Source organism: Uncinocarpus reesii, genomic scaffold, assembly GCF_000003515.1.
Source record: "Uncinocarpus reesii 1704 scaffold_5 genomic scaffold, whole genome shotgun sequence".
Classification (NCBI taxonomy): Eukaryota; Fungi; Ascomycota; class Eurotiomycetes; order Onygenales; family Onygenaceae; genus Uncinocarpus; species Uncinocarpus reesii.
Window position 1 is genome coordinate 284,330 of NW_003052496.1, and position 14,649 is coordinate 298,978.

At 49.1% G+C, this 14,649-nt stretch overlaps 5 protein-coding genes across 5 annotated transcripts; 2 read left to right on the forward strand and 3 right to left on the reverse strand.

The window, feature by feature from the left end:
- Positions 1-2,159: 2,159 nt before the first annotated feature.
- Positions 2,160-5,511, reverse strand: UREG_07114 (uncharacterized protein; the record flags this gene model as incomplete). Its single annotated transcript, XM_002582295.1, has 3 exons — positions 2,160-3,805; positions 3,861-4,155; positions 4,213-5,511. The coding sequence occupies 3 exons, from the start codon at positions 5,509-5,511 to the stop codon at positions 2,160-2,162; spliced, it is 3,240 nt and encodes a 1,079-aa protein (XP_002582341.1).
- A 1,071-nt stretch (positions 5,512-6,582) lies between these two features.
- On the forward strand, positions 6,583-6,882 carry UREG_07115 (uncharacterized protein; the record flags this gene model as incomplete). The annotated part of the gene is made up of 1 exon (XM_002582296.1): positions 6,583-6,882. The coding sequence occupies one exon, from the start codon at positions 6,583-6,585 to the stop codon at positions 6,880-6,882; it is 300 nt and encodes a 99-aa protein (XP_002582342.1).
- A 1,688-nt stretch (positions 6,883-8,570) lies between these two features.
- On the reverse strand, positions 8,571-10,172 carry UREG_07116 (uncharacterized protein; the record flags this gene model as incomplete). Its single annotated transcript, XM_002582297.1, has 2 exons — positions 8,571-9,490; positions 9,551-10,172. The coding sequence occupies 2 exons, from the start codon at positions 10,170-10,172 to the stop codon at positions 8,571-8,573; spliced, it is 1,542 nt and encodes a 513-aa protein (XP_002582343.1).
- Positions 10,173-11,309: 1,137 nt separating this feature from the next.
- Positions 11,310-12,417, forward strand: UREG_07117 (acyl-CoA dehydrogenase; the record flags this gene model as incomplete). Its single annotated transcript, XM_002582298.1, has 3 exons — positions 11,310-11,753; positions 11,800-11,987; positions 12,051-12,417. 3 exons carry the CDS (start codon positions 11,310-11,312, stop codon positions 12,415-12,417), a joined length of 999 nt encoding a protein of 332 aa, XP_002582344.1.
- A 638-nt stretch (positions 12,418-13,055) lies between these two features.
- UREG_07118 (uncharacterized protein) lies at positions 13,056-13,292 on the reverse strand (the record flags this gene model as incomplete). Its single annotated transcript, XM_002582299.1, has 2 exons — positions 13,056-13,177; positions 13,220-13,292. 2 exons carry the CDS (start codon positions 13,290-13,292, stop codon positions 13,056-13,058), a joined length of 195 nt encoding a protein of 64 aa, XP_002582345.1.
- Positions 13,293-14,649: the final 1,357 nt, after the last annotated feature.

Consider the following 14,649-nt stretch of genomic DNA (forward strand, 5'->3'; position numbering starts at 1 on the left):
TCCTTTTATCTTATCATGATGCGATCTCCAAGCGAAAGCATTCCATTGTTCGCTTTTCTTTTCTTTTTCCTCGAACCAAGATTCGATTTACCCCTGCTAAGAGTTGGTTGGACAGCTGTATTTCTATCTGATTTGCCAGAAATGAGAGACAAGCTTTGAGAAGGAGAATTCTCCCTCGATGCTCCCTTTGAGGAAATCCTCCCTGTCCTTCGTATATAATCCGTAGTGTCATCAACATCCCTTGGAATCATAATAACTCTTCTATAAGCCCGGTGACCTGACCAGAAAACCTTGCCATCCAAGCATCCTCCAAAAACCACACCCATCGAGACACTTGCATCTCGCAGCAGCAACAGCATGCATCGCGTTTCGTATCGACGGACCCAAACTCTCCGCTTCTCCCCCCTTGCACCGTCTCGTCCATCGGGCTCCAGGGTCTTCTCGATTTCTCCAAAACGCCCATCCAACAGAACAAAGATCAAGATCGAATAAAAAAAGACATCATCAGCCCGTAATACCCGTCTCCTTCGATTCCCAATCCGGCCCTCCTTCGTCCCGCCGAGAATAACCTCTCCGTCTTCCTTCATCCCCTTCTTCTCCCTTCTTCTATTTCTCCCGTAAACAAATCAATCTCCAACAAGCTCGCCACCCGCCATGCCAAGATCCGCTTTCCCCCTCGGCATTACGTAGCAGCAAAACGGGGGCAAATGGAAGGGCCTTCTTTTCTGAATCCAAAAAGAAAACCACCCCAGGTGATCGGAAAAAAAAAATAGTGAAGACTCGCCTCCGAGTTGCTCTCATGCAAAAACCAAAACAACCCCAGCTGGCAATTCGGAGTTACCCCGTCTTTCTCATCTTGTCTCGCATAAACTTCCAGTCTGGGACTCCAGCTGCAATCAACCTGATACGATTCCGTGACTAAATAATTATTATTAGCAAGTATATTCAAAGGGCCCCGCGAACCGGCGAACCGTTTGACATTTGCTACAACGGCGGGAACTCAATGCATGTCCTGTGTGATTTAGAATAAGTCACGCTTCATGTAAAAAAAAAAAAAGCCCGATCACCACGCAAGAAAGCTTGTCTAATTTTCTTCTCGCATTCTATCCTACCACTGGCCAAAAATACCCGTACATACATCCCTCCGACTCTCCAGCCCATCTCGCAGATTATGTATACCTAGCTTCATATGTATACCGGAGGTCCGGAGCTGCTAGACAAAAACAATATTCCCCCATCCACTTTGAGCATCCAACCAGCAGACCAGGAAGGATGAGAATGGACAATGTATCCTTTATACATCGTGGCAGAGAGAACGGAACAGAATCGAATAGAAAAACGAGGATTTCCGGTTTTGAGACATGTAAACCAGACGCCGGAATACCTTCCCTGAGCGAAACTATCAAGTACCAAATCGGAGCAGGCCTGCACATGGGAAGCTGAAGAGATAAGGCTGTGTAAAAAAAAAAAAAAAAAAACACATAAAGGGTAACCAAGGTATGAACATGGTGTGTCCGGCTTTTTGGGAACAGACTTGCCAGTGAAGAAAGGGGGAAAAGATTTTTGGCTTTAAAAGGGGCCCAATCTCAGAATAAAGGAACTAATAAGAAGCTTCCCTCATCCAGGATGTTCAAATCATTGGGGTGGTGATGAAGAGTATGAAGGTCTTAACATAAACACACAAAAAGCAACCAGCTGCGGCCCCAGTTGGTTTTGAACAGAAAAGCTCTCTTCAATGCCATATGTAACCAAGACAGCCATGCAAAACCAGATAAAAGAAAAAAGAGACTGCAAGAAAGATCACCATGGTAAGGGAACGCACGAGGCTAATTCGAAACTTGTAAAGAAAAAAAGGGAATTCCTAGATTGATAGTAGTACAGTGATACGAGCAATCGCTCGAACCTCGTTCCAATTGAGCCTCTCCGTTCATCCAATCTGCCGCTAGGAACCCCGACGAGCTCTTCTTTTTGCTAATTAGAAAAATGTTCCAGATTGCAACCGTGACAACGATAATAGGGTTGGGTATCTAGCAAACAACTGTTGCAACGATCTGAATAACAGGACTTTTGTAGCACGGCATAGCCAAGGTGGTCGAAATGCAGGAAGAAAATGAGCCATTTGACTGGGCGCAAGGTGCTTAATGACCTGGACAAGTTGATTAATGGTCTTCTCTGGCTCTGTCTTTGCCTCTGCGACGGAAAAAGTCCATCACTTTTCTTGCTGCTCCAGAACTGCCTGAGTGCTGAGGTTTCTCGTATTCATAGGCGTCTGCGAATTTGCGATGGCTTTTCTGAAGAACGTTGCTCCTCTGCATCTGTCTATTATGAATAGAAGGATGAGATGCGCTCTCATATCCTTGATTCTGCCCTTCATTGTAAAGGGCAGAAAATGTTTTGTTAGGGTCTGCTCGTCCATGCGGTGGTGAAAGATGGCCACCCGATGTGATATTAGGTTCACTCTGATAACGATTTTGGTAAGTATTCTCATATTCTTGCTGACGGTAAGGATTCTCGGGGGTGCCATGCAAGCTGGCAAACTGCCTATCGATCTGAGCGGAATAATCAGCCATATCAGCGCTCTCTCTATAATCTCCGATATTGTTTTGATTCTGCAGTGACGATCCAGGACGAACTTTGCGGGGGTTGTGATATTGATTGAACCCTGGATCATTGCTGGGGACTGTTGCAGGTGCTGTGGATAACCTTCGCTCTTCTCGGGACGCTTCTTGTTGCCCATCTGTGGGTTCGTTTGGTGTGAGTTGTGACGAGTCCCCTGTTTCAAGACGCTCTTTAGTCGAGTTTCTGGATAAGAATGAGGGCGGAATAAGTGAAAATCTCCTATGTCTACTCCCGTTGCTATCGGTTTTGCGAAAGGCATGGGATAATGACCTGCGAGAATCGACTGAAGCGCGTGACGACTCGAGGGCAAATGGTTCCTTCATGCTGGTCGGCGGGATATCGTTACCAGACTTGACCCGAGGGGATCCCGGGCTGAGAACCGCGTCCACGGAAAATCGAACCAGGCCGTCCAAATACTTTTCGGAAATGCTGCTTACAGTGCTTGATCTCTTGTGTCCTTTCGATAAGTGATCTTGCTGTTGCAACTGTAATGGACCTGGTTGTGTGCTTGGCTGACCAATAGAAGTGGCCGGGAGCTCGTGAGGCTGCAATGGAATTGGTGCTGAAATGTATGGTTTGCCGCCGGCTTTGGGTTGCGCAAGACGTCCCTGAGCATTGGCAGTTGCAACTGCTGGAGCAACAGGCTGGCTGTAGGAACCGCGAGAAGGTAGACGGCTTTCTAGCCTGCCCAAAGAAGCCAAAGACCCACTAGTAGGAGGTCGCGCTGATTGTGAGTGTGAACCTTGAGTTCCAGAAAAGGCACCAGTTAATTCCGAAATAGACCGTGCAATGTCTCTTGATTTTGGTCTTTGCGTACCTTGATTGCGATTTGGTAGAGAGGAATAACTAGCTGGTACAGAGGCGTCACCGACAGCTGGACTTTTTGGCAAAGGCTTCGACCGAGGTGCTTCCAAGTTCTCTGGTTGAGTGGTCACAGGCACTGTCATACGGCTAAAGGTCTCGCCACTCGGCTCTCCACGTGTGGTTTGGGATTGCGGTGCAACATATTCGACCTGCACCGTTCTTCTCTTCGCATCGCGTTGCTGCCTGGCTTGTTCTTCAATCTGTTCAGCGTTGCTTTGTTGATGGTTGACCCCTCCAGCTGGACCAGCACTGGTCTGTTGATACGACTTTGGAGGTTCTCTGACAGATGCGCTGCGAGCCAAAGGCGTTTCGTAGCGCTCTTCTGATGATATATTATCAGCAAAGTTCAATAATTCCAGTAAGAAAGTGATACTAACCAGTCGTGACCGTGGTATTGGCAATATCGGAAACGTTGGTAGTGTTGCTCGTGATATGAGACACTACAGTCGCATATTCAGCTAGCCAACTGTGCCTTGCTACCTCGAACAGGTCTGCTCGTTTCCTTGGATCTGGGACAAGAATACGCCGAAGCAGATCACGAGAGTGAGGCGTGACATATTCAGGAAAGGTAAGGGGCGTAGTAACAATGTATTTATACAATAGATTTATGTTATCACCGTCCGGGTTCGCAGGATCGTCGTCAAAGGGTAAGTAGCCGGCAAGCATAGCGTACTGGATTCAGTTAGCACACACATACACACATATATATTTATATCAGCAGAAGCATACCAGTATCACTCCACAACTCCAAACGTCAACTTTGCGCCCAGTGTAGAGAGAGTCACTGACTACTAGTTCCGGAGCAGCGTAACAAGGGCTACCACAGCTAGTTTGCATAAGATCGCCTCGTCTCATGCCCTTAGCATCGGGGCGATCAAGTCTCATACGCTTGACAAATTCCCTATTCATCAAATTGTATTCGATTTCCTCGCTCAGCTCGTCAGCAGGATTAAATGTGTTCGCAAATCCAAAATCTGTGATGATGATATTTCGATTCTGATCAAGGAGCAAGTTTTCCAGCTTCAAGTCCCGATGCACGATCCCTTTTTTGTGGAGATATCCAACCCCCGATACCAATTGTGCGAACAGGCGGCGAGCAGCATGGTCCTTGAGGTACCGCTGATTGAGGATGTAGTCGAACAGCTCTCCTCCCGATGCATACTCCAGAATAATCCCAATGTGACGATCGGTTTCTACCATTTCATGCAGCCGTACAATATTCGGATGGGATAACTCTCGGAGGATAGCGATCTCCCGGTGGATTTTTGGGAGGCGGCTAGGGTTATTTCCCAATGTTTCCCGTCTAATCAATTTGATCGCGACCTGCACACTGCCATCCCTTTTCCAGCCTAGCCTCACTTTGCCAAATTCTCCTTCACCGAGGGTTTGACCCAGGATATAATCTCCAAAAGTAGTCTCCTTGTGTGCTGTTTGGGAGTAATCGTGTCTACTCTTCGCTGGGCGACCCGTCTCGGCACTTCCGGCACCACCATCCAAAGTATCATTATAAACGCGAGCAGCTTGAGCCTCAACCTGGCGCTGACGCTCCCGCAAAGCAAATTCTTCAGGCTCTGTCATCACCACCCGATTTGTAACTGTATTATCGTGGTTCGCTGGCCCAGTTAGGAAAGAACTAGGCCCCATTGCAGCCTCTGACCTGCTTTCCATTGCAGTTGGACCATGTGCCCTTTGCTCTCTAGTGCTTGCAGCCCTGCGTGGACCTTCGGGAGACGGTGGAGCCTTTCGGCGGGGTTTGGAGGTCGACGTGTCGTCTTTGGGTCTCTCTCGCTGGCCTGAACCATGTTCTCGATCCCGATCTTCACGCTCCCTTCTTTCTTCTCTTCGTTTGTTTTTGGAGGATCCAGTTCTATCATTGGGCGATGCGGATGAAGTTGGAGATGCCCGGCTTTTATTGTTAGAGGAAGTACGCGGTGGAGGAATTGGCGGGCCACCGAGAATGTCAGAGAGGCCTGGACGACTAGATTGCGTGTTGCTTGTAACTGTTGCTGTCGCCGGAGCTGCGGGCATTGTGCGAGTGGCTGGAGTCTGTTGTGGCTCGCGTGGAGAACTCATTGTTGTTGCCGAGCCAGGAGAATAAGGCGAATGCGGCTGGTGTGAATTGATTGTGGCACCAAGTGTCACAGCATTTCCGTGTTGTTGTGATGCCCAATGCGACGCCGACACAGAGCTCTGATGGAGAGACTGTGTTTGTGTTGGAGAGGTTGGTGCATATTGGCTCGGCGCTTGCGGAGGAGTTGGTTTGGGTGCTGCTTGCATCGCAGACGACATGCCTTCCTAATAATAAGAACACAGCTGAATGGTAGCCGCAGTCCGGAACCTTTCCTCGTGGAAAAGAGCAAGGGACGCGGCAAGAAAACAAAAAGATAACAATATGGTCTAGTCTACCAGTCCAAATTCACTTTTTTGACGCGTCAAAACTGAATGTTTAGTAAAAATAAAACTTCCTTGAACCACCTTAGAGCCGTCCTTTCGGAAGAAGGATATAATCGCGTGCGACGAGGTTTGGAATCTGTTGCCCTCAGGTTAGGCTGGCGCCATAAGCCTCTGAAAGTTTGGGGGAGGAAAATGCCAGTGATGTGTGGGGAGCTAGGCTCAGGAACACATCAGAACTGGCAAGCAATCTGGAAACTTCCGAATTCACTTTAAGGCCCAAGCATCTGATGTGTCAGAAAGTGAAGCCACCCACACAGCATGAAAACTGTCTGCACCACCCAGCAGGCTAGAATGTTTGAACGTGTTCTTGCTTGTCCAGCAAAGCCACCTCTTTTTCAATTGTCCACCAGTTCTACCCACTAAGCTTTGTCAGATAGCAGATGCCAATGACAAAAGGGCAGAGGATTGTCGATGCGCCAATCAGTTGGAAGTTGGCAACTTGCGGTTGAAGTTCCAAACACTCCGGCCAAACGAAAGGCAATACTCCAATCGGATAATACACCACAATGGAGAGAAACTCCCTCTGTTATCGATCGGCTTTCCCTTGTCTGATACAAGCGAACGATGATTCAGTCGGAACCAGTGACGCGAGCAGCTGGTTCTGGAGTCGGAAACGAACGAAGGCGCTGAACGGACCAAGCAAGCATGATCGACGCACGGGGTCACGGGAAGGCGAATTGGGAGGTCGATGAGCGAAGGGGCGTGATATTCGGCTGGGCGGCGTGGACCTCGATCTCGTTACTCCGATCGATCGTGAAGCACCGACCGGGGAATACGGATGAAAAGGGGGCGAAAGGAACCACAGGGATGGCGGACGCAACCAGCGACGACGAACTGGACGACGCAGGGACCGGTGGAGGGAGGCGGAGAAGGAGAGAGAGAGAGAGACGAGGGCGAGGATGGCCTGGGGAGGAGGAGGAAGAGGAGGAGGAGGAGGAGGAGTAATAGTCCGATGTAGGGAGTATGGGTGGTGGTTCAGGTGGTGAGTTGATCTCCAGGTTCCCTAGCGTCAACTATACTTCCACATCGAGTTAGCCGGCTGGTCAATGACCTGGCGCTTGGCATTGTTTGGGCTTGCGGTGGATGCTTTGCGCTGCGTTGCTTTGGTTGCTTTGCGGTTCCTCTCCACCAGAGCAACCAGGGAAGCTAAATGCGGGCATCCAGAAGCGCAATCTCGGCAGGCAAATGGGCTATTGTTTCTCCTCTGTCTCGGATCACAACAAGGCGCTTTTCCCACCGTGTCACACGGCCCTCTCGTCGCTAAGTCCCAATGCTGGTACGCAGTGACACCGACTCTCGATCGATTACATAGCCCAAATGGCGATCAAGACCGCCACAGCTCCCGCTCGTCCATTCTTCCCAATCTCGCCCGTCTGCCTTCCCCTGACTCGATGGGGCAAATTACCTTTGGCTAGCCCGGCGGGCGAGTTCAAAGAAATTCAGCCAACCATGCTGCCCGCACCTCTGCCAACGTGGCAGCTTGTTTCATGTCATTGTCGCATCTCCACCATTGAGCATCCCGGGAAATTCAACCCTGCACGGCGAGCCACAAGCAGCAGTCCAATTGGAAAATTTCTGCAGCGTGATTTGCTGTCTTTCCACCAGCCCTAAAAGACTGCCAACCCAAGAGACTCCACCCGGGCTCTGTCGTACTCGCTCTCATCCCAACTTTGATCTCACGATTCTTCATCTATAAAAGAACAAACTAATAGTTAATTACATGGATCCAATTATGATAGCTGGAGCTATAAACATGTGTCTCTCTCTACAAGTTCTCACCCTGAGCCTTGCCTCTGCGTCACTGTTTGGCCGGGTTTGTCCTTCATGTGCAGAGTTGGTGATTCAGCAGATAGTTACCCTCTCAACTGCATTATCAATATAGACACCAATGTATGCAAAACAACTGCCATCCACCTTGTTTCATAAATCTGCAATGCACAACAGCAGTCAAGTCTTTTTGAACAAGGGTATGTGGTAGACATTGAAACAAGCATTGAGTGGCTAATGCTGTCGGATATCATCCGCAAAATCCTTCTGGAGAGGAGGCTAGCCTATGTATGGAGTAAACCCAACATATTGTGTGCATAGCCCCCCTTAATCCTATGAAAGGAGAGAAGGCTTATCTACAGAGTATTCTAATCCATGGAAAATCACAGGGAGGCAACCATATTCCTCCGTATAGAGTCTATTTTTCAAGAGACGTTTATCTGCAACTGTAGGGATTTCCTTCACACCCACTCTAGATTTGAAAGCATAATTCTAATCCTCTATTACCTTATGGACAAATACCTTCTGTTAGAAATATTTGTCATATGCATGCTAAAATTCAAATTATGCCCAAAAGCTAATCAAATCACAAGATCGGCAAGTGAAGCGGACTCTGCCTAAGAGCCGAACCTCACTATGCATACAGTTACATACGTACTCTCAGTCACAATGCAGAGTATCGGCCACAAACAAAGCTTATAACCATGCCATGATTCATATTTATTGGTATCATATATTTTAGTTCAGGATCATATCAATGCAATCTCATGAAACCACATGGTCCAGAAAGGTACGAAGAGGAGAACGCAACAAGCATCATCTCAAATAATACAAAACAAAAAAGTCGTAGCTTAGAGTCATGAATATCATCGCTTCGATCCTTGCATCGGCGTACCGCCTAGAGATACACCACCCCTAGCGCCGTATGCCGGCGGAGGCGTAGGAGAAGGCGAAGGCACACGCGGATAATTAAGCGCACCAGTGGACAAATTACCACTCCCCGGCTTCTGACCTTGGCCAGACAGGTCGATGCCCGAAGGGAATCTGCCCGCCATCACCGCCCCCGGACAATGACCCTGTTGTCCATCATGCATACGGCCGACGAGCATTCCCTTTGCCACAGATTTGAGGATCGCTCTGCGTGACACGCCGGAGGCATCGATGTATACTAGCCCGACATTCTTAACGCCGCCAGTGAGATGGGACGTTGCAGCCCTCGCTTCATCGCCGTACTTATGGCCGACCACTGTGGTGGCTGCTAGTGACCCGGATTCCAGAAGGTTGCGGGCGCTTTGTTCGATTCCATCTCCAAGGGTGCTGAATGCGATGAGCGATTTATTCAAAATTCCTGGTTTGTAGTTGTAAATTGGTTTCCCATCTTTGTCAAAGCCTTTAGGCCTAGTGTCCCTCTCGCCCTTTCGAGACATGGAGGCACCGATGTTCTGAGCGTATTTCCCAATTTGTCCTACGGTTTTGGCAGACAAGGAGGCTGCGGAGCTTGATATAGTGTTGATTCTCCTGATATGTGCTTGAGTAGTCGGTGAAAAAGTCATCGGTTTCGCGTTTGGCTTGGTTTTCTTGGTGAAGGAGTCGGCTCCCGATTGAAGAGCATTGGAAATTTGTAAAGATGTGGTCACAAGCAGTCTGGATGCTGCAGCCGCATTCTGAACCAAGGTTGATTTGGCATATACTGGATGGCTCGCGAGTCGGAGGTATTCCGGAGGCGCATTACTGACATTTATCTGATTGCCTTCACCATGACCTGGTAGCTCAATTTGGACAGGGTCTACAAAAATGGTCAGCAAGCATGAAGGGCATAATGGAGAAACTCTCATGGATTGCGCACCTTTTGAACCGGGCTTGACGTCCGGTGATTCGGTCAGGTTGAAACCCTGAGATAGTTCACCCACGACACTTCCATTTTCTTCATCAACAAGAACAATCTGTCCATGTCCTGGTTTCTGTTTCTCCTTTCCACTCCCAACGTATCCTTCGCCGGAACCAAAAGTAGCCGGATTGTATGGCTCGTGGTAGTTCGGAGGAACTGATCGTTCAAGGAACGCAGTGCACTGCGCTAGAATTGTTTCAAAAGTATCGACATCTTCCTGGCTGACTGTTCCAGGCCCGGTACCGACTGGAGGGAATTGGATCCTCGTGAAGGCGCCGGCCTCGGGGCCCAAATCCCAGCGCGGTATAAGATAGCTATTCGGGGGTTGATGGTAGATCTGGGTAGTAGCAGGAAGAGGCAATTCTAGCTCTGGGGGAAGGTGTAAATGAAGGTAAAAGTCCTCTTCCGTGCACTGGGGATTATTGGGGTCTGGCGAAGGAGAACTGGTAGGCACCATTAACAGGGAGAGAGTTTGCGGCCCCGATGTCGTGAGCTCCGATTCCTCTCCATTTTGCAGGTGGAAAGCGCGAATATTATCAATGCTAAAGCAAAGGCGAGGGTCATTAACCGCCTGATTCATCTTTCAAGCAGGCGTTCTCAAAACGCGGCAGTGGGGAAGGAGTTGGGTTTGGGTGCTGGCCTGATAGGATGTTTCTAACCAACAGCTGATGGATTTTGCAAAGGGAAATGATATAACAAAGTTATATTTATTTTGAACCAAGCACAGGAGCTTGGTCTAGGAACGCAGTGAAGATTCCAAAACTTGTATGGCATCTGACCCCTCTCCCCTGGCGGGCAGGAAGACGACGCCAAGGGCACAGCCACACACGGTCGTCACTCTGACCCCTTACTAGGATGCTGATTGGATCGCTATCCTTGGTCAAAACCAGCTGGTGACATCATCCAAAGGGGGTGTTGCACCGCCACATAACCAATGTGGCGCGTGGCTGAGTCAGCGGTTCGCTTTTAACATCGAGTCCGTGAAGAAGGATATTGTAGCAGGGCAGAGGTGATTGCTGGCGCTGGCCTAGTTATGTAGTTATTATTGAGGGTAAAATAATCACGCAACACTACTCCGTAGTGGTATACCTAACAAGCCCACCAGCCAGTTGACACGGTGCAGGTGCTATTGATGAATGTGCTGGCTTCCAGCATGCCCGTTCATCCGCAAATTTTCTCTGGTTTGCCTTCAATCGAAGATGAGGACTCGCCGCAAGTAACCGAGGTTCAGTTTCTAGTGCATCACGTGTAGCTCAACTTTGGCGGCTGTAGATCGGTCTTCGACTGAGAAGACGTCCTCTGGCTATTTTGCTCCGTGCGAAAAATACTGGACTTGGTCGATTTCTTGTTCATCTTTCGATCTGCGCATTTATACTATGGCGTCCATTGCCCGAGTGTTGCGGCCTCTGTCCGCCAGGACCACTCCCTCTCTGCTCTCCTCCAGCCGCAGGGCCGTACCATCCAAAACACTGCAATGGTGAATCTTGACAGCCGTGGGCCTTGAGATTTTGTATTCGATTAACGAGCTGACCCGTCCCCTTCTAGCTCACGCTCTTTTTCCTCAACTTTACAACGCCGCGATGTTGATCTTACGAGCTTGACACCCACCCCCATTACCCTTTTGTCCGAAACTGAAGCCATGATGGCAGAGTCAGTTTCGAAGTTCGCACAAGAACAAATTGGCCCTAAAGTCAGAGAGATGGACGAGGCAGAAACAATGGATCCTGCAGTTGTCGAGCAGCTGTTTGAGCAAGGATTGATGGGTATTGAGATTCCCGAAGAGTATGGTGGCGCCGGAATGAATTTCACATCCGCAATTGTGGGAATTGAAGAGCTTGCTCGCGTTGACCCAAGTGTTTCTGTCATGGTTGACGTGCATAACACTCTCGTTAATACCGCCATCTTGAAGCACGGTAGTGCAGAGATAAAGAAAAAATGGTTGCCTCGCCTTGCGACCAACACCGTCGGCTCCTTCTGTTTGTCTGAACCAGTGTCGGGATCAGATGCTTTCGCCCTCCAGACGAAAGCGACAAAGACTGAGTCTGGCTACAAGATCAACGGCTCCAAGATGTGGATCACGAACTCCATGGAGGCTGGATGCTTTATCGTGTTTGCCAACCTTGACCCAAGCAAGGGATACAAGGGCATTACTGCTTTCTTGGTAGAAAAGGACACGAAGGGGTTTCAGCATCGCAAAGAAGGAAAAGAAACTTGGCATCCGCGCCAGCAGCACCTGTGTCCTGAACTTTGATGATGTTGAAATCCCAAAAGAAAACCTTCTTGGAGAGGAAGGACAAGGTTACAAGTACGCCATTAGCCTGTTGAACGAGGGCCGCATTGGTATAGCTGCCCAAATGACAGGTTTGGCGCTTGGCGCATGGGAAAACGCTGCTGGGTATGTATTCTTTGACCGAGTACTCCAGTAATCGCGGCACTATTAATCTGACTTTGACAACAGTTACATTTGGAATGACCGTAAGCAATTCGGCCAGCTCATCGGCACCTTCCAAGGGATGCAACACCAGGTTGCACAGGCTTACACCGATATCGCTGCCGCTCGCGCCCTGGTTTACAACGCTGCTCGCAAGAAGGAAGCCGGCCAAGACTTCGTCATGGATGCCGCGATGGCCAAGCTTTACGCCTCCCAGGTGGCGGGCCGGGTTTCGAGCTCTGCTGTTGAATGGATGGGAGGTATGGGCTTCGTAAGAGAAGGTATCGCGGAGAAGATGTTCAGAGACAGCAAGATCGGTGCGATCTACGAGGGAACTAGCAACATCCAACTTCAGACGATCGCCAAGTCGTTGCAGAAAGTCTATACCAAATAATCAAAGACACAAAAAAGCCATAGATGATTTGAGCGTACCATGACTTTGGACGGAGGGCGTTTCATGCGTTCCTGTTATAGGGATATGTTTGTATATATATAGCAGGCCTCTATAATGCCAGGCTTTCAATTTTTCTTGTTTAGAACACAGGGCCGCGAAGGGTGGATTGAGGACTCTATGAGGAAAACAGGTGGCAACCGCCAGTTGGAGCGGGAAAGATGGAAGATTAGGTCGTTAACTCGTGAAGCCGCCAATAGCTCTCACTGTTATTTTGCATAACCAATTGGAATTATTACGGATTCTCTCCCTAGAAATCCAAGAACCAAAAAAACCATGGCTCGTCCGTCCCAAAGCCACACCCACAACCACGTTGAACCTCGAGCCGCAAGCCGAAGAAATAGAAGTCCGCGTTAGTCAACCGGTAACCTAATTCAGGATGTCAATACAAGCCCTTTCTTCCGCAATACTATATCCCGACTTACAACAAATCAACCCCAACGAACACCAGGACAATCCGCAAAGACGAAACATTCCCATCGCATCATGCTTTTTATTTCCCCCCTTCCCCATCCAGCACAGTGTGCACAATACAAGAAAAGAAACGCAAAAAAGTAACGTGGAACAAACAACCGACGTTGCTAAGCTTTCTTCGGGGCACCCGCTTTCGGATCTATTCTCGAGCCCTGATGGGCTCCGCCGCCATGAATATGATGGCCGTTGGGCAATAGGTCCAGCCCGTCTCTCGACCGATTCATGGATGCTGCCGTGGCGCCGCTCCGGGTGTATTTCTGGCGACACATACCGAGAACTAGAAATCCGACCAGGCATGTCCAGGCGCCGCCGATGATGAACATGGTCTGTAGTAGGGTGTCCATTGCGGAAAAAAAAAATAAGAACAAAAGCGTTCTGGAATTGAATTGGGTCCCTTCCGAATGCTTTTTTCTTCGTTCTTCCTCCCCGCCCGAATTGAAGAAGAAGTTGCAGACACGCGGCGAGGGAGTATGGATTTTTGAGCCGGAGGTAAACACGAAACGGCGGGTGCCGGAAGGAATTCGAGAAAACTGATAATGGAGAATTACAAGTGCAAAAGTAAGAGAGAAGAATGAAGTCGGAGTGAAGAACCAAGAAAGAAAGCGAACAGAAGAAAAATAAACTCCCCAGTGGGTTTGATAGCGGTCTAGCTTTCTCTCCGCTGCACGAGCACGAGAATGGTAATCTTCAAGGTTCGTTGTTCAAGCCTTACGGGCCGATTTCAAGTCTCTCTCACGATCCTTTGCAGATTTAAACTTCCAAAGAAGAAAAAAAAAGGGAGTAGCGGACGCACAGACGGGAAGCAAAAAGTCGCAGGCGATAGGAAAAGCCACCGCGCAAGTCGCTCTCCCTATATATACATGTTCTTCCTGCGCCGCCATTTCTGTTTGCGAGCGGAGAATAAAGAAAATAAAGGACGGAAGGTAAAAACACGGAAAGACGATCTCGGTCGTTAGTTAACTGTGTGCGAAATCATATGTACGGTTCTGGCTAATTTGTTTGGATGAAACGCTGCCCTGTATGACATGAGGCCATGGTTGCTTCTCTCTTCTCCAATCACTGGGCGCATCTTCGCGGAAAAATGGTAGGGATACCCGGTTAAAATACCACCATGTGCGCAGCAAATTTTTTTATATTATTCTCTGTGTGATGAATCCGGTCTGTTGGGCCGACGGGATTTGAATGCCTATTTTGAGGGCGCAGGGGGAGAGCGAGTTGCAAGCTGTGAAGAGGCCAGTATCGGAGGAAATCTATGCGATGGCCTCTGCGAAACTTTCGTCCTGGGCGCCCTTAATCTTTTTCTCCCGTCTGATACGCTGGCCGGTTCAATCGCTGGCTTCCGCGGGCGATCAATTGTTGGCACGGCTGCGGCTCTTGCCGAAGCGTAAATTTATTATCCCTGCAGCCACGTTATTGGACTGAATTGACAACTTTTTTGTTTGAGAAGATCGCAAGTGCACGCCGTTTGCGGAAAAAACGACGTTCGCAGAAGCAATTATCCGGGGCTGGGAATACACGCCCAAATCTAGCAGAGATATGTAACTAGTGCTTCCATGTCGTGGGTGGACAAATCGTGACTACAGCCTGCTTTGACAGGAACGAGCCTCGCTAATATCGATTCTTGGCCGAACGGGAGGTTTGTCGTCAATGGCAGTGTAACATTGCTACCGCTTTGAGTCGACCTGGGAAAACTCGAAACGG